The sequence below is a fragment of the Hyla sarda genome, chromosome 2 (assembly GCF_029499605.1).
Source record: "Hyla sarda isolate aHylSar1 chromosome 2, aHylSar1.hap1, whole genome shotgun sequence".
NCBI lineage: Eukaryota > Metazoa > Chordata > Amphibia > Anura > Hylidae > Hyla > Hyla sarda.
Window position 1 is genome coordinate 320,926,914 of NC_079190.1, and position 24,065 is coordinate 320,950,978.

General features: G+C 45.8%; 1 protein-coding gene across 1 annotated transcript; it reads left to right on the plus strand.

The window, feature by feature from the left end:
- The first annotated feature begins 1,135 nt into the window (after positions 1–1,135).
- Positions 1,136–3,643, plus strand: LOC130356376 (protein BTG2-like). The gene is made up of 2 exons (XM_056557824.1): positions 1,136–1,441; positions 1,683–3,643. The coding sequence occupies exons 1-2, from the start codon at positions 1,294–1,296 to the stop codon at positions 2,003–2,005; spliced, it is 471 nt and encodes a 156-aa protein (XP_056413799.1). The 5' UTR covers positions 1,136–1,293; the 3' UTR covers positions 2,006–3,643.
- The last annotated feature ends 20,422 nt before the right edge of the window (positions 3,644–24,065 follow it).

Consider the following 24,065-nt stretch of genomic DNA (forward strand, 5'->3'; position numbering starts at 1 on the left):
CAGTTTTAGGACCGGGGAAAAAGTGCATACGGCGCAAAAATGAGCCGACCAGACCGAACATTTCACTCCGGTCGGCTCATTGAAATGAATGACATACGGGAGCGCATGTTTTTAGCTCCCCCCTGCCGTATGCGCTCCCGTATGGGACAAAACGTGCTGTGAACCCAGCCTACCACGGTTTTTGGTCCGGGTGAAAAACTGTATTGAACCGTATACTTTTTTTTAACATGGGGGTCAATGGGAAGCGTACAGAACTGTATGTGCATACGGTTCCATCCGGTTTTCACCATATGTTTTTTGACTTTGCACAGTGAAACTTTTTTTTAAATTCAGGGAAAAGTTAAAAACATATGTTTTTTTTCATAAAAAACTGATGCAAATGGACATCATTTTTCAAACCGTATACGGTTTTTAACTGTATACGGGTTGAAATTTGTACACACGTTTTGATACAGTTTAGTCAGGTTTTGAGGAATCCGTTTTTCATCAAAAACCTGATACGGGAACTGTATTGCAAAATGTGGTGTGAAAACAGTGACCTCCCCTAACAGGTCTGTGATACTAAATACTTACATGTCCTATGAAGTAACAATTGTGTTAGGAATGCAGGCACAAGGTATTGGGGGGGGGGGAATGCCAATAGGGCCATTGAACACATGGCAATATCCACCCATGATTCTCTGCCCTTTGTCCAGCAAAATGGCGTTAACAGCGATGCTTTTTATTTGGCTACACCAGTGTTTTCCAACCAGCGTGCCTCCAGCTGTTGCAAAACTACAACTTCCAGCATGCCCGGACAGCCAGAGGCTGTCCGGGCATGCTGAAAGTTGTAGTTTTGCAACAACTGGTGGCAACCTGTTTGAGGGGTATACTATGGGCATACTATATGTTTTGTAGCCATAGTAACTCCAAAGCCGTGTGTAGGAATTGGACATAAAGGAAAAGCCTCATGTAACAGCTTCATTGTCATTTCCCTTCAGCCCTACTACCCACAATTCCCCTCTCCATCCACCTCCCCCCCTGTACTTTCTTATGTCAACAATCTCCAGTCACATTCTTTTCTTAGCACGGATCTCGATAGTGACGTCAGCCGAGTGCCGCGTCATTAGCTGATTAGCATAGAGGACGCTGCGGTCGCGCTGATTGGTGGATTGCTCTGTGGTGACGAGCGGATCGCCATAAAAGAGCGAGGAAGGAGCCTTTCGTTCTATCACTTTAGGGAGCGGCAGCGTTCACACCGGGGTCCTAAGCTCTTTCAATAAACCCTACTCAGCACACCGAGTCCGCACAGCCATGTCCATCGGGTCCTCTACAGACAGCCGCTCCGAGACGTTGCCGGAGATCATGGCGGCTGTCAGCTTTTTGTCAGACCTTCTTCGCAGCCGCCTCAGTGAAGAGCAGCTGCATGGCTTCGGCGGGGCTTTGCGGGACACGCTTATCGGTAAGAGCCTGGGGACAGTACGTGTGGGGGAGGGTTGTGGTCACATGGTGCGGTTATTCGGGCAGTGAGTGCGCCTTCAGACATCTGCCGTGTAATCTTCTGCCGTTCTGTGTGACGTGAGTTTGCAGAGACTGAATGAAGGCCATAGGTGACGTCATCAGTAGTGTACAGCTCCAGAGCGTCAGCTGTGACGTCACCCGTGTTCTGTTTTCTTGTACACTGATTTTGTCCTCTCTTACAGAGCACTATACACATCACTGGTTTCCCGACAAGCCTGCCAAAGGATCTGGCTACCGCTGCATCCGGATCAACCACAAAATGGACCCAATAATCAGCAAGGTTGCTGCTCGTATAAAGATGAGTAATCTGCTCAGCCTCTTGCCCAAGGAGCTCACGCTCTGGGTGGATCCCTATGAGGTGTCCTACAGGATTGGCGAGGACGGCTCCATCTGTGTTCTCTATGAGGCATCAGCTCCTGTCCACCGGGGTCCCTTTAGCTGTAAGAGCGAGCTTCTGGGGTCCTCCAGCCCATCCAACCAGTACCTGATGACAGTGGGCAGTTAACCCCTGACTCGCCACCCACACCTGCTGCTCGTGTAAATACCTCGCTCTGGGAGCCAAGTTTTCTAATGAAGATCTATTTATATTTTTCAAAGAATTTTTGGATAAAGTTGTCATATCAAGTATTTTATCTTCTGATGAGACACTAATGCACTAGTACAACATGTACAGCCCTTTACCAAATGTGTACAGTATCTAGCATAATGCACACTGTAGCATGTGGGGACTGTATACACCTATGTAATCACATGACTTGATGGTCCGCGTTGGCTACTTTGCACTTATATCCCTCTTTAGAAAGTGCTTGAATGGTGGGGGTGCCCACTGCTGGAGGCCTAGCTTGTTGCTGTGCACAGGAGGTCTGTAGAGCAGACTCTCTTCGGGTTCTAGGCTTATAACCAATCTGCTGCCCCCATGTGGCCACTTTCTATCATGCACATAATTCTGACATGGTATCAATGCATTATTTTTATGTAGCCTTCTATGTTCTACTGATGGCACACTAGTTGGAAGGGAGCCCCCAAGCTTATACCCATTAGCCCATCACATGGTTAAATGTAGCTTGTCCATCAATATGGTCAGTACTGCTGGACAAAGAGGGAAGGCATGTTTTACAAGGTTAAGGCACTTTAAAAGTTTTAACAAATGACCCAGTGCTGCATATCTTTCCCTCTTATCCGGTTTTTAAGTAAGATGTAATGTTTCACAAGATCACTTTAAAACATGTAGGAGATGCTAGGATTACTAGGCTTATTCACACTTGGCAAAATTATTCTGTTATAAACTGCATGTTATGTGGGATTTTGTTGGAGATGCAACTCTAGGAATTAGGTGAGTGAAGTTAGTGATTTGGTTCATCACGAACTTCTCGGCTCGGCAGTTGCTGACTTTAGCCTGCATAAATGAGTTCAGCTTTCAGGTGCTCTGGTGGGCTGGAGACTCTCTCCTAGGACTGTATCCACCTTTTCCAGCCCACCGGAGCACGTAAATGCTGAACTGATTTATGCAGGTTAAAGTCAGCAAACACCGAGCCGAGAAGTTGGTAACGTATCAAATCACTAACTTCCCTCATCTCTACTAGGAATGTCTTACAGCTGCTTTCATGGACAAAGATGATCTTGTCGGGTGTCATTCACATAGCGGTGTTCTGGTCAATATTGGCAAATCCGACCCAGCGGTGGGTCTGCAACACAGAAGTGATGCAGGTGTAAACTACTACAGTAGATGCAGAGTGTGAATAAGCCCTTCCCTGTTCAGCCATTTCATGAATGTTCTCTTTAATGGTGGTCAGCCAGAGCCCAGTTTGTTGGGTCCCTGTATACTGTTGCACAAATGTGTTTTGCCAACTGCTGTAATGCCTCTGACGTGTAGGGTGGCAGGCTTTCACCCTCGTCCCCATATGTCCTTACTACAGACACACTTGGTGCCTTTCTCATGCTGCAAGGTTTCTGACCCGGGGGCCGACCTGTATTTGCACAATCCCTCTATGTATGGTCAACAAGAACGTGTCACATTCTACTGCCAAGCTGTGTAAACTTTCTGCATTGTCATCTGACTGCAGTAACTGTTAATACTGTGAATTTGTTTGTTACTGGGTACTGTACAGTTGTAACTTTTGTAATAAAAGAGAAATTGCTTTTATTGTTGGGTTTGTTTTACTCTTAATACAATCTTAAAATCATACATTTCTAGTACTCAACTGTTCTAGGCCTTATTCACGCTGGAGACTTAGTAACTTCGTGAACATTATAAAGCTGACCACTAGAGATGAGCGAAATTAGTGATTCAATTCGTCACAAACTTCTCGGCTTGGCAGTTGATGACTTATCCTGCATAAATTCAGCTTTCAGATGCTCCAGTGGCCTGGAAAAGGTGGATACAGTCCTAGGAGTCTTCTAGGACTGTATCCACCTCTTCCAGCCCACCTGAAAGCTGAACTAATTTATGCAGGCTAAAGTCAGCAATGGGAACCGTATGTACAGTTCCATCCGGTTTTTGACATTGCGCAGTTTTGTTTTTTTCCTTTGGAATTTCAATCAAACAAAAATTTATTCATAATGGAGGGAAAAGTTAAACATATTTTTTTAAATTAAAAAACAGATGCATCCAGACTTCTTTTTTTTTTTTTTTTTTTTTCCAAACTTGCACACACGTTTTGATAGATTAGTCAGGTTTTTTTTTTTTTTTTATGAAAAACCTCACAGGAACTGTGTTGCAAAAAACGTGGCGTGAACCCAGCCTGACAGAGCATCTGCTGATTGCTGGCATTATTAAACAAGACAGTTTCCCAACCAGGGTGCCTCCAGGTGTTGCAAAACCACAACTCCCAGCAGCATGCTGGGAGTTGAAGTTTTGCACCATCTGGAGGCACCCAGGTTGGTAAACACGGACATGGTGACTATTGTCCGTTCAGCTGATAACCATGTGTAATAGAGCCTGAGGGTGCGTTCACACTACGGAATTCCGCGGTGTGAATGGGTCTCCACGAGACCCGTTCACATTGGAATTTCCGCCGCTGAAATTGTTCCGACGGCTCAGTGCCCTAGCGCCTAAGTTCCCTCAGCAGCGGCCGCCAGGCTGAATTCAGCGAGTGGAGGTTCTGCAGTGTGAACACACCCTTATCCTTCCCTGGAAGCTCTGGGCAATGTAGTACAGACTCTATGGAGGAAAGTAATCAAAACCTGTGTAGAGGAAGAGTCGCCCATAGCAACCAGTCACATTGCTTCATTTTGGAAAGGACTCTGAAAAATAAAAGCAATCGGATTATGGGAAAATTAAAAACTGCAATTTAGCAAGTTTTTGAAGGTTTTTTGTTTTCACGCTGTACACTTTACCGTAATGTTTTTTAGTGGGTCAATTTGGTTAAAATGATACCCATGTTTAATGCTTTTCTATAACTGTACCGCTTTAAAAAAAAAAACTCTCAAACTATTTAACAAAATTAGTATGTTGGAAATTGACCTATTTTGACCACCTATAAATTTTCTCATTTTTCTGTATGCTCATGTGCAGCGAAATGTGTTGCATCTAATAAATCCATTGATTTTATCTGGTTCCTCTCTGCGCTGGACTAACTCCTGAACCTACGGTCACCCTGTTTTGATTCTACTTCTACCCAGGAGGGCTGCATTGGACCTATACTTATATTTATTCTACTCTTTACCTTGTTGTGTGTGGGCGCACAACCAACTTTGGGAATTACCGTCCCCCACTAACAAGATCTGCTGATCCCGCACATGAGGCGCCTTCCTTCCTCTCTCTAGATTTATTGGGGGAGGGTATTTTTCACTTTTTTTTTTTTTACTTTAACATGTCCCCATAGGAGACTATTTATAGCAACCATTTGATTGCTAATACTGTTCAGTGATATGCATAGGACATAGCACTGATTAGTATTAATCAGACCAGAGTGGGAGACGGACGGAGGCAGGTGAGGGGACCTCCGTCTGCCATTATGGATGATCAGATCCTTGCGGCAGCGCTGCAGGCGGCCCGATCATCCATTTAAAGTACAGCACTGTCACAGATGCTGTGATATGTATTGATCACGGCATCTGAGGGGTTAAAGGCAGACATCCGTGATCGCCATTACCGGCGGGTACCTGGCTGCTCGCAGTCGTGGCGGAACGTAAATGTACCACGGCACCTTGCTGTACATTTATGTCCATTGTCATTAAGGGGTTAATAGGCCTGCCATATAGAGTACATATGCCTTTCCTGCATCTCTCAATCTCCTGATTTTATATGGAAAGTTTCTTGTAAAGAGGGCAGTAGATGATGCCCAGGCCTTAAAGGGGTACTCTGGGGGGAAATTATATATATATATTTTTTAAATCAACTGGTGCCAGAAAGTTAAACAGATTTTTTTAAATGACTTCTATTAGAAAATCTTTACCCTTCCAGTACTTTTTAGCAGCTGTATGCTACAGAGGAAATTCTTTTCTTTTAATTTCTTTTTTGTCTTGTCCACAGTGCTCTCTGCTGACACCTGTCTGTGTTAGGAACTGTCCGGAGCAGCATGATTTGCAATGGGGAATTTCTCCTGCTCTGGACAGTTCCTGATACGGGCATCAGGTGTCAGAAGAGAGCACTGTGGACAAGACAAAGAAAAAATGTTTTCCATCGGAGTACCCCTTTAACCCCTTAAGGACCAGGGGTTTTTCTGTTCTTGCATTTTCATTTTTTCCGCCTTACCTTAAATCATAACTCTTTCAATTTTGCACCTAAAAATCTATATTATAGCTTATTATTTTGCGCCACCAATTCTACTTTGTAATGATGTCAGTCATTTTACCCCAAAATCTACAGTGAAATGGAAAAAAAAATCATTGAGACAAAATTGGGAAAAAAAAAAACGCCATTTTGTAACTTTTGGTGGCTTCTGTTTCTACGTAGTACATTTTTCGGTAAAAATGACACCTTATCTTTATTCAGTAGGTCCATACGGATAAAATGATCCCCTACTTATATAGGTTTGATTTTGTCGTACTTCTGAAAACAATCATAACTACATGCAGGAAAATTTATACGTTTAAAATTGTCACATTCTGACCCCCATAATTTTTTGAATTTTTCCGCGTATGGGGCGGTATGAGGGCTCATTTTTTGCGCCGTGATCTGAAGTTTTTAGCGGTACCATTTTTGTATTGATTGCTTTTTATTCATTTTTTCATGATATAAAAAGTGAGCAAAATACACTTTTGGACTTTGCAATTTTTTGGCGCGTACTCCATTGACCGTGCGGTTTAATTAACGATATATTTTTATAATTCGGACATTTCCGCACGTGGCGATACCACATATATTTATTTACAGTTTTTTTTTTTTTTTTTGTTAAATAGGAAAAGGGGGGTGATTCAAACTTTTATTAGGGGTGGGGTTAAATGATCTTTACTTTTTTTTTTTTATAGTGTTATAGCTCCCATAGGGACCTATAACACTGCACACACTGATGTTTAACATTGATCACTGGTTTCTCATAGGAAACCAGTGATCAATGATTCTGCCGCTTGACTGCTCATGCCTGGAGCTCAGGCACTGAACAGTCATTCGGCGATCGGACAGCATGGAGGCAGGCAGGGATCCTCCGGCTGTCTTGTAAGCTGTTTGGGATGCCGCGATTTTGCCGCGACGATCCTGAGCAGCTCCCTGAGCTATCCGCCATTGTTTTACTTTCACTTAAGACGCGAATGTGGCCCTGCGTTATAGAAAGGGAAAGGACTCAGGACGTACCGGTACGTCCTTGGTCCTTAACCCCTTAAAGGGGTACTCCGCCCCTCAAAATATTATCCCCTATCCAAAGGATATGGGATAAGATGTCAGATCGCCGCGGTCCCGCTGCTGGCGACCCCGGGATCGCTGCTGCAGCACTGCGCTATCATTACTGCACAGAGCGAGTTCGCTTTGTGCATAATGATGGGCGGTACAGGGGATGGAGCAGGGTGATGTCATGGCTCCGCCCCTCGTGACATCACGGCCCGTCCCCTTAATGCAAGTCTATGGCATGGGGCGTGACGACCGCCACGCTCCCTCCCATAGACATGTATTGAAAGGGGCGGGCCGTGACGTCACGAGGGGCTGAGCCATGACGTAACGATGCTCCGGCCCCTGTATTGCCCGTCATTACAGAACTCGCTCTGTGCAGTCTGACATCTTATCCCCTATCCTTTGGATAGGGGATAAGATGTCTAGGGGTGGAGTACCCCTTTAAGGACGCAGGGTTTTTCTGTTTTTTCATATTAATTTTTTCCTCATCGCCGTCTAAAAATCATAACGCTTTCAATTTTGCACATAAAATTCCATATTATGGCTTATTTCTTGCGCCACCAAATCTACATCAGTGACATCAGTAATTTTACCCAAAAATCCACGGCGAAATGGAAAAAAAATTCATTGTGCGACAAAATTGAAGAAAAAATGTCATTTGTAATTTTGGGGGCTTCCTTTTCTACGCAGTTCATTTTTCGGTAAAAATAACACCTTATATTTATTCTGTAGGTCCATACGGTTAAATTGATACCCTACTTATATAGGTTGGATATTGTCGCACTTCGGAATAAAATAATAACTACCTGCAGGAAAATTTATGTTAAAAATTCTCATCTTCTAAACCCTACAACTTATTTATTATTCTGCGTACGGGACGGTTTGAGGGCTTGTTTTTTGCGCCGTGTTCTGAAGTTTTTATCGGTACCATTTTTGTATTGATTGGAGTTTTTGGTCACTTTTTATTCATTTTCGTGATATAAAAAGGGACCAAAAATACACTATTTTGGACTTTGGAATTTTTTTGCGCGTACACCATTGACCGTGTTATTTAATTAACGATAGTTTTTTATAGTTCGGACATTTCTGCACGCGGCGATAACACATATGTTTATTTTTATTTATGTTTTTTTTTTATGGGAAAAGGGGGTTGATTCAAACTTTTATTAGGGAAGGGGTTAAATGACCTTTAACTTTTTTTAACTTTTTTTTGCAGTGTTATAGCTCCCATAGGGGCCTATAGCACTGCACACACTGATCTCCTATGCTGATCTCTGCAGAGCCATAGCTTTGCAGGGATCAGTCAGATAGGGGCTTGATTGCTCAAACCTGTAGCTCAGGCTTGGAGCAATCAATCGACGATCAGACACTGCGGAGAGAGGTAAGGAGACCTCCGCATGCGCCCCAGCTGATCGGAACATCGCGATTTTATCGCAATGTCCCAATCAGCTCGACTTAGTTGCCGGAAGCGTTTACTTTCGCTTTCAGACGCGGCGGTCAACTTTGATCGCCGCGTCTGAAGGCTTAAAGCTGTTAGCCCAGGGTCCTGGCTATGATTAGCAGCCGGGACCGACCCAGTGTGGTAGGTCCTTAAGGAGTTAAGAGGTTAACTCCTTCAGGACGAAGGGCGTACGTCGTACCTCGCCTGGTCCCGGTGTTTAAAACGGGGACACACCGGGTCGGTTCCGGCTGCTAACGATAGCTGGGACCCTGAGCTAATAGCGTGCGGCACCGATCATTGTGCCGCGCGCTATTAACCCTTTAGAAGCGGCGATCAAAGTTGACCGCCGTGACTAAAAATGTGAAAGTAAACGCTTCCCGGCAGCTCAGTCGGGCTGATCGGGACATCATGATAAAAATGACTTTTGTTAACTTTTTTTATTTTTTTTTCACTTTTTTTTTTTTGCAGTGTTATAGCTCCCATAGGGGGCTATAACACTGCACACACTGATCTTTTACCCTGATCCCTGCAAAGCCGTGGATTTTTTTGTAAAATGACTAATGTCACTGCAAAGTAGAATTGGTGGCGCAAAAAATAAGCCATAATATGGAATTTTATGTGCAAAATTGAAAGCGTTATGATTTTTAGAAGAGGATGAGGAAAAAATGAAAATGCAAAAACGGAAAAAGCCTGCGTCCTTAAGGAGTTAATGTTGGTAAGACCTTGAACTTCCTCCCCAGCATTTGGTACCTCACCCTTTGAGAAGTGCTGGCCATTTGGATGCTTTTGTATAGAGCTTTTTGCCTTTAGCAGCGTTTCCTTTTCAGTGTGGAGGTTCAGTTCACATGTCTCAGCAGTTTTCTGTGTGGTCAGAAACCCCTCGATGTCCTATTGCTACTGACTCACTTTGGCAACACTTTATTCCATATGAAATGATTCCTATATGTAACTTCACATTTTAAAATAGCTGTCAAGTTTGTCCTTGTTTAACAGCACAACATATGGAACTTTCTCCGCCCTGCAATCTGATAGGATAGGTGGAATTTTAATGGATAAGGCCTGAGCCTATATAAAAAATCCTATTCTCTTTTCTTCTCCCCTAGGACAGCTGCTGCTTTATATTTTTTAATCTCGTATGTTCTCAGGACAAAGAAATGCCTTAAAGGGGTAGTCCAGTGGTGAAAAACGTATCCCCTATCCTAAGGATAGGGGATAAGTTTGAGATCGCGGGGGGCCCGACCGCTGGGCCCCCCTGCGATCTCTCTGTACAGGGGCCAGGCTCTCCGGCCAGATAGCGGGTGTCGACCTCCGCACGAGGCGGCGGCTGACACGCCCCCTCAATACATCTCTATGGCAGAGCCGGAGATTGCAGAAGGCAGCGCTTCGGCTCTGCCATAGAGTTGTATTGAGGGGGCGTGTAGGCCGCCGCTTCGTGCGGAGGTCGACACGCCCCCTTCCCGCGGGCTGTCGGGGCTCCGTACAGGAGATCGCAGGGGGCCCCAGCGGTCGGACCCCCCGCAATCTCAAACTTATCCCCTATCCTTAGGATAGGGGATAAGTTGTTCACCACTGGACTACCCCTTTAACCAATTTATTGAAAGTAGGGGTTACAGGCTCTATGTTAATCTGGGTACTTATTTATTTTATTAGCAGAGGAGGAAAGTCCCTCAGTTTGCTAGGATTTGTTTTGTTTAAGGGTGCGTTCCCACAGGGCATATACTCAGCGTATTTGACGCTGTGCAAAATGTATGGCAGCAGCGGGAAATACGCTGCGTATTCCTTGCTCACTATACACACAGGGCTTTCCGGCGGCAGCCCTATGTGTGTAGTGAGTTTTGGAGGCGGAGCCGCGCGTCGCAGACACGCCGGCACACGGCCCCGCCTCCAAAACTCACTACACACATAGGGCTGCCGCCAGAAAGCCCTGTGTGTATAGTGAGCAAGGAATACGCAGCGTATTTCCCGCTGCTGCCATACATTTTGCGCAGCGTCAAATACGCTGCGTATAGGCCCTGTGGGAACGCACCCTTAGTCTGCATGCAGTCTCTGTCTCCCTGTCTCCGTCTCCTTGCCCATGTGTGGTGGCGGATAAGAGGATACTGTCTTGTGGGAGTGTAGGGTATTTAGGGTTTTGCTGTTCAGGATAGTTAAGGGCGCTGTTAAACCTTGTCACTCGTGATGCCATGGTGAGGGTTAAATGCTGTGTTTCTTGATAGGCCTATTGCCACCCTTCCCAAGAGCAACAGGTGAGGCAGAAATAAAGGATTGTCTACAACCACTGTTAACTGAAAACTTGCTGGAACTTTTTCTGAAGAATTTCTGTACATGTAATAATAGTAACAGTCCAGATAACAGAGTCTCTATGCATATAGCTTGAGCAGCGATTGACAGTCGGTTGGGATCAGATAAGCCCAATTTAGCTTCTTAAGGATTGTATAGCAGAGATCCGCTGGATTTAGGAGAGTATTTAGGTCCAGTGATCTTGCGATTAGTAGCGGGGAATTGCTTAGTCTATCTGCTATGATAGGGGCCTAGGCCGCAAGGCTTTGGCCTAGTAAATCGTCTTGTAAGCTGCGGAGGTCCTACCTCTTCCAGAGTTAGCAACCCAAGAGAGGGATCAAGATGGCGCAGGTCCCTTATATGGGCAGGGGCTGGCCGTTTTTGATTAGTCCGTAACGACTGTCACTCACCGTTACAGTGCATTGTGGGTGAACACGTCACGGGAACCTCCAAAGGTCCTGTAGCAAAACCATAGAGTTCTAACTTAATCACGTGATCCGCAGGTCCTGCTACGCTCCGAACAGGTAGATAACTAAATATATACATATCTATACTTATACCTATATTTATATTGATAAGAACTACTATATAGTTATTGACTAAGTGTGAGGTGACAAGGGAAAAACTACAAAAGAGGGACCCCGATGTCCTAGGGACTCTGGCTATGGGGACCTCTATATAGGTAACATATACAATACGGTACCGGGACACCACACATGTATGCTGTAACAGAGGTCAACAGGTGCCATTCATTTCAATAACCTAAACTTTACTCCATTTAGGACATATACACTATTTTCAGAGGACCAAAAATTAGGGTTGGGCGGTATGACCAAATGTGTGTATCACTGTATTTTGTAAACTTTTGGTGGTTCCACGGTATATAACGGTATTTCCTAGCCCCTCCCAACCCCCCCCCCTCCCCTCCCCTCCATATTAATTATCAGCTCACATCCCCATCGGGGTAAATACTCACATAACACCCGCAAGCGCTGCTCTCCTTGTCCTGTTTGTTGCTGCTGCCGGCGCTGACACTCTATACTGTGTGGTATCCCTATGCCCGGGCTGCAAAAGGTAAACAAAATAAACTTTAAGGCACCTACGTCGGCCTTACGCTGGGCACAGGAACGTCAGAGAGCCGTCAGCCTATCACCGGCCACAGCGATATTCCGCCTCGGCTGGTGATAGGCTGAGCCCACTGTCATGTAAGAAGCCGGCTTCTTACATGACAGTGGGCTCAGCCTATCACTGGCCGAGACGGAACATCGCTGCTAGAGATGAGCGAACTTACAGTAAATTCGATTCGTCACGAACTGCTCGGCTCGGCAGTTGATGACTTATCCTGCGTAAATTAGTTCAGCCTTCAGGTGCTCCGGTGGGCTGGAAAAGGTGGATACATTCCTAGGAAAGAGTCTCCTAGGACTGTATCCACCTTTTCCAGCCCACCGGAGCACCGGAAAGCTGAACTAATTTATGCAGGAAAAGTCATCAACTGCCGAGCCGAGAAGTTCGTGACGAATCGAATTTACTGTAAGTTCGCTCATCTCTAATCGCTGCAGCCGGTGATAGGCTGACGGCTGTCCGATGTTCCCGTCCCCAGGAAACAAGTGAGGCCGGTACCGGACCAACAGGAGGTGAGATAAAGTTTATTTTGTTTATTTTTTGCAGCCGGGGCATAGGGAATACCGCACAGTATAGAGCAGTGGTCTCCAACCTGCGGACTTCCAGATGTTGCAAAACTACAACTCCCAGCATGCCCGGACAGCCAACGGCTGTCCGGGCATGCTGGGAGTTGTAGTTTTGCAACATCTGGAGGTCCGCAGGTTGGAGACCACTGGTATAGAGTGTCAGCGCCGGCGACCACAACAAACAGGACGAGGAGGGCAGCGCATGCGGGTGACATGTGAGTAGTACCCTACTACAAGATAAGTTAAACAACCACACCGTGCATTTGCTTTCGGTGCTACACTTTTTCTGTAACTCTCATTTCATTCTAGGGGGGTAATGTAAACTGCGTGAAACAGCACGCCCAACTGATTTCAGCATCCCGACCACTTCTGGGGGTCAAAACAACTAAACATGTCCACTTTAGTACAGGAGTAAGTAGGGCTTCTTTTGTACGGGCAGTTTTGTTCTTTCTGTGAACTATATGGGCTGAAATGTCACTACCTTTTCATCAGTTATTACTTTTCAGACATCTTGTTCAAGCTTTTTTAGCATGAGAGCAAACACTTCCCCAGCAATCTTTATATTGTGACTGCGGGGAGTCTAGAAAAGTGCACTAAAGAAGACGATTTTCTGCAAATCTTGCACTTTGCTCTCCAGTTCGTCTTTAGTCTTTGTTAAGCAAAATACTTAAAACTTTTTATTATGAAAACAATTTTTTTTTGTTATGTTTCCTGTAGTGTGAATGACCTTTTGTGCTTTAGGTTTGTACATTATCCACATAGTAACAGAGCAAACTTCAGGAGCTTCCTATTGGCTTGCTGGTCGGCTTTGTGTTCTTCTCAGCCAGTCACAGGCTGCTCTGTGTGTATCTATGGGATTAGGCAGTTTCCAGCACATGTAATTTGATCACCTTGGAAACAGCAGGCTCATGTTTATGTATAGGCCTTGTACTAGTTGTGTATATACCTACTAACCCTGGATGTAGGATTGGATCTTAACCCATTCAGGACTGAACCATTTGGAGCATCAGGAATATGAAATCTGGTGTGTAAATTTGATCGACAATGGTTTATCATATCCAAGTTATCTTGTCATAAAAAGTTTTTGTAACTTTTTTTTTTTTTTAACTCTTTTTTGCATTCCTATTTACAGTTACGTCAGAAGCGTGGTGGGGAGATGTGGAGTGGCTGGTGCCAGCTGCACATGATAGCAGACACTTAATGGAAGATTCCAGGATTGGACTTCAGTTCTAAGTTCTTCATTAGACAAGTTTCTTGGCCCAATGTTTTATTTCTGGAATTTGCGCAAGGCAATTTGTTTTTCAAACACAGAAAATTAAAGCAGAGACTGATAACTTGAAAATGATTAGGATATTTATTAGAAATGCCCAAAAAGTGGCCCAGATATTCTTCTTCAATACATGGCAGGGCCTGGAAGTCAAGATGTACCCTAAGGACATGTTCACATGATGGATTGTTCGCTAGTGGATTTCTGCATTAAAGTTTTTTTTTTTTTTTTTTAAAACAATGCTTATTCTTCAGTATATAAAATATAAACCTTTATTCACCTCCAGTGCTCTCACAGTGCGTTTGGTGTCCTGCTCCAGTCCCAAGCTTCGATCCCCTTCCTGAGTTGCAGCTTGGGCCTGGAGTGATGTTGGCTCAGTGTGTCATACTGCCACTCAGCCAATCATTGAGGAAGTATGACACACTGGGCCCAAATGTCATATTATGTTCTTTTGGTATTACATGTATGTTTCCTGGTGACCAGTGTTAATTTAGATGACATACAAGTTGTACAATGCCATTTGGCAAGTTTCATATACCATCATTTGGACATATATAGGGCATTATACACATTACAGGGAACCTGTCACTGCCCCATCATAACAAAGATGGTACAGATAAAAACTACAGATCAAGGCGCAAAAAAAATTGGCCTCATACAGCCCTGAATATGGAAAAATAAGAGTTATAGGGGTCAGAAGAGGACAATTTTAACCACTCATTTTTTTTATTTTTTTACAAAAAGATAACATTTTTAGGTAGTAAATTAAAACAGAATAAAGATAATGGGGGAGATTTATCAAAACCTGTGCAGAGGAAAAGTTGCTGAGTTATCCATAGCAACCAATCAGATTGCTTCTTTCATTTTTCACAGGCCTTTTCAGAAATTCATCTGATTGGTTGCTATGGGCAACTCAGCAACTTTTTCTCTGGACAAGTTTTGATAAATCTTCCCCAATGTCTTTTTTATCATGCACTGTGTGGAATCAACCAACCCTCCGGCCCTCTCTGTAGATTTTTTTGCAAAATTAGTAATGTGATTAAAAAGTATAATTTGTGGCGCACAAAACAAGCCTCATAGAGGTCTGTAGGGGAGGAATTAAAAGTGTTATGGCTATTAGAAGGGAAGGAGGAAAAAAAAGAAACCTCCTCCCCCCCTTCCCGGTCCTTTTAAAGGAGTAGTCCAGGATTAGAAAACTTATCTCCTATCCTAAGAATAGGGGATAAGTTTCAGATCACGCGGAGTCCAACCACTGGGAACTCCCGCAATCTCCCGTACGGGGCCCCGGCTCTCCGCCCAGATAGCGTGTGTCAACCACCTCACGAAGCAGCGGCCGACACGGAATCAGTGGCCAACATGCCCCCTCAATACAGCGCTATGGTAGAGCCGGAGATTGCCGAAGGCAGCGCTCCGGCTCTCCCATAGAGTTGTATTAAGGTGGCGTGTCAGCCACCGCTTTGTGCTGTGGTCAACACGCTCCCTTTCCGCATACTGCTGTGCCCGTACGGGAAATCGGGGGCTTTCCCAGTGGTCAGACCCCCCCCCCCCCCCACAATCTGGAACTTTTATCCCCTATCCTTAGGAGTACTCATTCTCATACTCATCCTGGAGTACTCATTTAAGGAAAGTTACTTACTCCAAGCGCTCCCTCCCATGTGGCTGCTCTCCACATTAATGCCAGAAAGGGTGGAGACTACACTAGACCAGGCCAGGATAGCGTGCAGATTATACTATTCCAGGCCAGGAGAGTGTGCAGACTATGCTATGCTATACCAAGCCAGGAGAGTGTGCAGACAATACTATTCCAGGCCAGGAGAGTGTGCAGACTATACCAAACCAGGCCAGGAGAGTGTGCAGACTATATTATACCAGGCCAGGAGAGTGTGCAGACTATACTATTCCAGGCCGGGAGAGTGTGCAGACTATACTATACCAGGCCAGGAGAGTATGCAGACTTTACTATACCAGGCCAGAAGAGTGTGCAGATTTTACTATACCAGGCCAGGAGAGAATGCAGACTTTACTATACCAGGCCAGGAGAGTGTGCAGACTATACTATACCAGTGTGCAGACTATATTATACCAGGCCAGAAGACTCTGCAGACTTCACTTTCCCAGGCCAGGAGAGTGTGCAGACTATATTATACCAGGCCAGAAGACTCTGCAGACTTCACTTTCCCAGGTCAGGAGAGTGTGCAGACTATACTATACCAGTGTGCAGACTTTACTATACCAGGCCAGGAGAGTGTGCACACTTTACTATACCAGGCCAGGAGAGTGTGCAGACTATTCTATACCAGTGTGCAGACTATATTATACCAGGCCAGAAGACTCTGCAGACTTCACTTTCCCAGGCCAGGAGAGTGTGCAGACTATATTATTCCAGGCCAGAAGACTCTGCAGACTTCACTTTCCCAGGCCAGGAGAGTGTGCAGACTATACTATTCCAGGCCAGGAGAGTGTGCAGACTATACTATACCAGTGTGCAGACTTTACTATACCAGGCCAGGAGAGTGTGCACACTTTACTATACCAGGACAGGAGAGTGTGCAGACTATACTATTTCAGGCCAGGAGAGTGTGCAGACTATTCTATTCCAGGCCAGGAGAGTGTGCAGACTATACTATAGCAGGCCAGGAGACTGTGCAGACTTTACTTTACTAGGCCAGGAGAGTGCAGACTATACTATTCCAGGCCAGGAGAGTGTGCAGATTTTACTATACCAGGCCAGGAGAGTGTGCAGACTATACTACACCAGGCCAGGAGAATGTGCCGACTATACTATTCCAGGCCAGGAGAGTGTGCAGACTTTAATATACCAGGCCAGGAGAGTGTGCAGACTATACCAGGCCTGGAGAGTATGCAGACTTTACTAAACCAGGCCAGGAGAGTGTGCAGACTATTCCAGGCCAGGAGAGTGTGCAGACTTTACCATTCCAGGCCAGGAGAGTGTGCAGACTATTCTATACCAGTGTGCAGACTATTCTATACCAGTGTGCAGATTATACTATACCAGGCCAGGAGAGTGTGCAGACTATACTATTGCAGGCCAGGAGAGTGTGCAGACTATTCTATACCAGTGTGCAGACTTTACTATACCAGGCCAGGAGAGTGTGCAGACTTCACTATACGAGGCCAGGAGAATGTGCAGACTATACTATTCCAGGCCAGGAGAGTGTGCAGACTATTCTATACCAGTGTGTAGTAGGGGTGTGAATCGCCAATAATTTGGCGATACGATTCGAATCGCGATACCAGTGTGGCGATTCGATATATCCCGATATATCGCGATACCGTCTAGGTGACGATACATCACGATATATCCCGATACATCGCCCACCTGGGAGCATTCATAGATCCCAATAGACGCCGCTGTCAGCTTTGACAGCGGCAATCTAGTAGTCCGGTGCTCACTTTTCTCATTTTATCCCATCCGGGCTGCAAAATAAAAGAAAACGCACTTTATCTTACCTGCCAACGAGCCCCCGGAGCTCCGGTACAGGTGTTCGGTCCCCGGGCTGTACTCTTCTTACTTCCTGTTAGCCCGGCACGTCACACGGAGCTTCAGCCTATCACCAGCAGAGGCGGGACATCATTGCGGCCAGTGATAGGCTGAAGCTCCGTGTGACGTGCCGGACTAACAGGAAGTAAGAAGAGTACAGCACGGGGACCGAACACCTGTACCGGAGCTCCGGGGGCTCGTTGGCAGGTAAGATAAAGTGCGTTTTCTTTTATTTTGCAGCCCGGACGGGATAACATGAGAAAAGTGTGCACCGGAGTACTCCTTTAATAGCCAGCCGCGGCGATCGCCGCATGCTGGCTAGTAGCGGCGGCCCCCGGCTACTGAAATCAGCCGGGGGTCGCATAGTACGGAGCGGGCACGAGTCGGAGCCCTCTCCATACACCCAGAGCGACGCCGTGTCAGATCCGGCCTGCCCGGCTCCACAAATGTGGAACTTTTATCTCCTGATGCCCAGGACATGCTGTTCCGGGCGTCAGGAGATAAAAATTCCACATCCCTAAAAGAATCGATTCAAAAATATTTTGAATCGATTCAGTATCGGCAAATGAAAAAATCGCGATTATCGCGAGAATCGATTTTTTCTTACATCCCTAGTGTGCAGACCATACTATACCAGGCCAGGAGAGTGTGCAGAGTTTATTTTACCAGGCCAGGAGACTGTGCAGACTATACTATTCCAGGCCAGGAGAGTGTGCAGAGTAAACTTTTCCAGGCCAACCGAGTGTGCAGACTATACTATACCAGGCCAGGAGAGTGTGCAGACTTTACTTTACCAGGCCAGGAGAGCGTGCAGACTATACTATTCCAGGCCAGGAGAGTGTGCAGACTATACCATACCAGGCCAGGAGAGTGTGCAGAGTAAACTTTTCCAGGCCAACCAAGTGTGCAGACTATACTATACCAGGCCAGGAGAGTGTGCAGACTTTACTATTCCAGGCCAGGAGAGTGTGCAGACTATACCATACCAGGCCAGGAGAGTGTGTAGACTATATTATACCAGGCCAGGAGAGTGTGCAGACTATACTATACCAGGCCGGGAGAGTGTGCAGACTATACTATACTAGGCCGGGAGAGTGTGCAGACTATACTATTCCAGGCCAGGAGAGTGTGCTGACTTTACCATACCAGTGTACAGACTATACTATTCCAGGCCAGGAGAGTGTGCAGACTTTGCTATACCAAGCCAGGAGAGTGTGCAGACTATACTATACCAGGCCTGGAGAGTATGCAGACTTTACTATACCAGGCTAGGAGAGTGTGCAGACTATTCTAGGCCAGGAGAGTGTGCAGACTACACTATACCAGGCCAGGAGACTGTGCACACTTTACTTTACCAGGCCAGGAGAGTGTGCAGACTTTTCTATACTAAGCCAGGAGAGTGTGCAGACTTTGCTATACCAGGCCAGGAGAGTGTGCAGACTATACTATACCAGGCCAGGAGAGTGTGCAGGCTTTACTATACCAGGCCAGGAGAGTGTGCAGACTTTACTCTTCCAGGCCAGGAGAGTGTGCAGACTATACTATACCAGTGTGCAGACTTTACTATACCAGACCAGGAGAGTGTGCAGACTTTACTATACCAGGCCAGGAGAGTGTGCAAACTATACTATTCTAGGCCAGGAGAGTGTGCCGACTATACTATACCAGTGTGCAGACTTTACTATATCAGGCTAGGAGACTGTGCAGACTTTACTTTACCAGGCCAGGAGAGTGTGCAGACTTTACTATACCAGGCCAGGAGAGTGTGCAGATTTTACTATACCAGGCCAGGAGAGTGTGCAGATTTTACTTTACCAGGCCAGGAGAGTGCGCAGACTATACTATACCAGGCCAGGAGAGTGTGCAGATTTTACTATACCAGGCCAGTAGTGTGCAGACTATACTATACCAGGCCAGGAGAATGTGCAGACTATACTATTCCAGGCCAGGAGAGTGTGCACACTTTACTATACCAGGCCAGGAGAGTGTGCAGGCTATACTATACCAGGCCTGGAAAGTATGCAGACTTTACTATACCAGGCCAGGGGAGTGTGCAGACTACACTATACCAGGCCAGGAGACTGTGCAGACTTTACTATACCAGGCCAAGAGAGTGTGCAGACTTTACTATTCCAGGCCAGGAGAGTGTGCAGACTATTCTATACCAGTGTGCAGACTTTACTATACCAGGCCAGGAGAGTGTGCAGACTATACTATTCCAGACCAGGAGAGTGTGCAGACTATTCTATACCAGTGTGCAGACTATACTATACCAGGCCAGGAGACTGTGCAGACTTCACTTTACCAGGCCAGGAGAGTGTGCAGACTATACTATTCCAGGCCAGGAGACTGTGCAGACTTTACTTTACCAGGCCAGGAGAGTGTGCAGAGATTTTGTATACCAAGCCAGGAGAGTGTGCAGACTTTACTATACCAGGCCAGGAGAGTGTGCAGGCTTTACTATACCAGGCCAGGAGAGTGTGCAGACTATACTCTTCCAGGCCAGGAGAGTGTGCAGACTATACTATACCAGTGTGCAGACTTTACTATACCAGGCTAGGAGACTGTGCAGACTTTACTATACCAGGCCAGGAGACTGTGCAGACTTTACTATACCAGGCCAGGAGAGTGTGCAGATTTTACTATTCCAGGCCAGGAGAGTGTGCAGACTATTCTATACCAGTGCAGACTTTATTCTATACCAGTGCAGACTTTACTATACCAGGCCAGGAGAGTGTGCAGACTTTACTATACCAAGCCAGGAGAGTGTTCAGACTATACTATTCCAGGCCAGGAGAGTGTGCAGACTATTCTATACCAGTGTGCAGACTATACTATACCAGGCCCGGAGACTTTGCAGACTTTACCAGGCCAGGAGAGTGTACAGACTTTACTATACCAGGCCAGGAGAGTGTGCAGATTTCACTATACCAGGCCAGGAGAGTGTGCAGACTATACTATTCCAGGCCAGGAGAGTGTGCAGACTATACTATACCAGAGTGCAGACTTTACTATACCAGGCCAGGAGAGTGTGCAGACTTTGCTATACCAGGCCAGGAGAGTGTGCAGACTATACTATTCCAGGCCAGGAGAATGTGCAGACTATTCTATACCAGTGTGCAGACTATACTATACCAGGCCCGGAGACTGTGCAGATTTCACTATACCAGGCCAGGAGAGTGTGCAGACTATACTATTCCAGGCCAGGGGAGTGTGCAGATTTTACTATACCAGGCCAGGAGAGTGTGCAGACTATACTTTACCAGGCCAGGAGAATGTGCGGACTATACTATTCCAGGCCAGAAGAGTGTGCAGACTATACTATACCAGGCCTGGAGAATGTGCAGATTATACTTTTCCAGGCCAAGAGAGTGTGCAGACTATACTTTACCAGGCCAGGAGAGTGTGGAGACTTTACTTTACCAGGCCAGGAGAGTGTGCAGACTATACTATTCCAGGCCAGGAGAGTGTGCAGTCTATACTATTCCAGGCCAGGAGAGTGTGCAAATTTTTCTATACCAGGCCAGGAGAGTGTGCAGACTTTACTTTACCAGGCCAGGAGAGTGTGCGGACTACACTATACCAGGCCAGGAGAGTGTGCAGACTATACTATTCCAGGCCAGGAGAGTGTGCAGACTATTATTCCAGGCCAGGAGAGTGTGAAGATTTTTCTATACCAGGCCAGGAGAATGTGCAGGTTTTACTATACCAGGCCAGGAGAGTGTGCAGACTATACTATACCAGGCCAGGGGAGTGTGCAGACTATACTATTCCAGGCCAGGAGAGTGTGCAGACTTTACTATACCAGGCACGTGAAGTGCAGAGGAGGAATCAAGCTAATTTCTCCCCATTTCATATCCAATCTCCTCAATGAACATGAAATGGAGGAGTTGGCTATTTAAAATAGGGAGATTAGACATTTAACCTCTTCAGGACACAGGGCGTATGGATATGCCCTGCATACCGAGTCCTTAAGGACCGAGGGCTTATCCATACGCCCATGGGAAATCCGGTCCCCACCGCTAGCCGGTTGGGGACCGGAGCCGGATGCCTGCTGAAATCATTTAGCAGGCACCTCGGCACATCGCCCAGGGGGGGTCCTGAGACCCCCCCATGTCGGCGATCGGAGAAAATCGCATGTCAATTCAGACATTCGATTTTCTCCAATTCCGGGCTGATCGGGTCTCTGGTGACCCGATCACCCGGGAAAATAGGGGCTGATCGGAGCTGTCAGCAACAGCCCCGATCAGCCTAAGGGATAGGAGTGAGGCCGCAAAGCTGCGATCTCTTCCTATCCCCTGCCATTAGTCAGAACGGAGTTCTGACCAATGGCAGCGCAGGATGTCGAGGGGATCTGGGAAGAAGATGCCTGGGGACCTGGGATCTTCGCTGTAGCCTGCTGGATCCTTGCTCAGGTAGGGAATCGACGGTGGGGGGGGGGGGGAATTGAAAGTGAAAGTAAAACGATCTTTAATGTGGCAACCACTAGGAAGGCCAAACTGTAACTGCCAGCATGCCCAGACAGCCAAAGGCTGTTTGGGCATGCTGGGAGTTGTAGTTTTGCAACATCTGGAGGGTCACAGTTTGGAGACCACTGTTACAGTGGTGCCCAAATGGTAGCCCTCCAGATGTTGCCAAACTACAACTCTCAGCATGCCTCGACTGCCCAGGCATGCTGGGAGTTGTAGTTCTGTAACATCTGTCCTTTCAGATTTAGCAATTTTTATTACATTTTTGAAAATTGCTGCTCTACTTTGAAGCCCTCTAATTTTTTCAAAAAGCAAAAATATGTCCATTTTATGATGCCAACATAAAGTGAACATATTGTATTTGTGAAGAAATATAAAAATTTTTTTGGAATATACATTTTCCTTACAAGTAGAGAGCTTCAAAGTTAGAAAAATGCCAAATTTTCAAAATTTTCATGAAATTTGGGGATTTTTCACCAAAAAAGGATGCAATTAACGCCAAAAATTTACCACCAAAATAGAGTAGAATATGTCACGAAAAAACAATCTCAGAATCAGAATATTCGGTAAAAGCTTTTTCGCGTTATTAATTAGTAAAGTGACGGTGTCAGAATTGCGAAAAAGTGCTCAGTCCTTAAGGTGAAAAAGGGCTGCGTCCTTAAGGGGTTAAAAGGAGGATGGGGGGACATTTAATGTTGTTTACTTAGATGCATATGTGCATAAGCGTGGCGGATGTTGTACCATGGACTGGGATGAGAGAGCTGTACCCATCATGAATTAAATCATTAAACATTAAGGCTAGGATTCCACTTGGTTCACTGAAAAAACGCCAGAGCAATTTCCTGCATCTGACGTTTTCTCAGGCCTTTTTGAAATTGTATTTTAGGCCTCTTTGGCATTTTTTTTTCTTCAAAATGTGTTGGGTACTAACAAAAAAAAAAAAAAAAAAAAAAAAGGATGCAGTAGGGATGGGAAAAAAATCTATTTAAGGAATTTTTTTTATAATGAACTATTAATAAATTTTTAATAAAGTGTGTTTGTGGGTTTCACTTTTTTCTCTAAATTTTTTTTTTTACATTTTTTAGGTAGTACTACTACTCCCAGCATGGAGCAGACTGTTCCATGGTGGGAGTAGTAGTACCTGTACTAATAGACATATTGCCCCGGGTGTAGGTCCTGACACCCGATGCGATCGTCCATAATATAGCAGAGATGCGGAGCGGCTCTATACAGCACTCTCTGTACTATACTCTCTGTACAACATCTCTGCACTATACTCCGGTCTGTGATGTGAATAGAACATCACTCATTCACATTTTCCGCACAGAATGGGTCCAGATGGTTGCAGCCAATCCCCGCTGTCAGAGGGAAATATGAATTAGTGATGTTCTATTGATATCACTGGCCGGCCGGAGTATAGTGCAGAGATGCGGAAGGAGAAAGCTCCTCTGCATCTCTGCAATAGATAGGAGGATCATAGCGGATGTCAGGAGTGATACCCGCTGTGATCTGTCCTTAACTGCAGGTACTACTACTCCCATCATGGAGCACACTCTGCTCCATGTTGGGAGCTGTAGTACCTGCAGTTAAGGAAAGATCACAGCGAATGTCACTTCTGACGCCGTTGTGATCCTCCTGTATAATGTATAGATGCGGCCGGCCGCTCTTCTATGATCCCCTGCACTGACGTACATATATATATATATATATATATATATATATATATACACATCTATTCATATTTCCCACAGAGAGTTGTGATTGGCTGGAACCATCTGGCCAATCACATCTCTCTGCGGGAAATATGAATAGATGTACAGTAACCCCCCCGACAAGCGATGGCCCCTACATATGATCAAATCGACATATGATGGCCTCTCAGAGGCCATCGCATGTAGATGTCAGCATCGACATACGATGCTTTTATATGTCGGGGCCATCGCATTAACTGCTATCCGACAGCGCAAAATGCTTAAGCTGCTGTCGGATAGCAGTTTAAGCATCCCGGACAGGTTCACTTACCTATCCCTGCTGCTCCTGGTCCGCTTTGTGATCCTCCGGTGTTTTCTGCATCTTCTCTGGGGTCCGGGCCTCGCTTTCCAGCGTCGTTATTACATCGTTGCACATGCCGTCCCGGGGCCGCAATGTAAT

What these genes read in the sequence shown, in the direction of transcription:
- LOC130356376 (XM_056557824.1), top strand. Translation starts at nt 1,294, where the DNA reads ATGTCCATCGGGTCCTCTACAGACAGCCGCTCCGAGACGTTGCCGGAG. An exon ending in TTTGCGGGACACGCTTATCG is followed by an intron (nt 1,442 to 1,682) that starts GTAAGAGCCTGG and finishes CCTCTCTTACAG; the next exon opens with AGCACTATACACATCACTGG.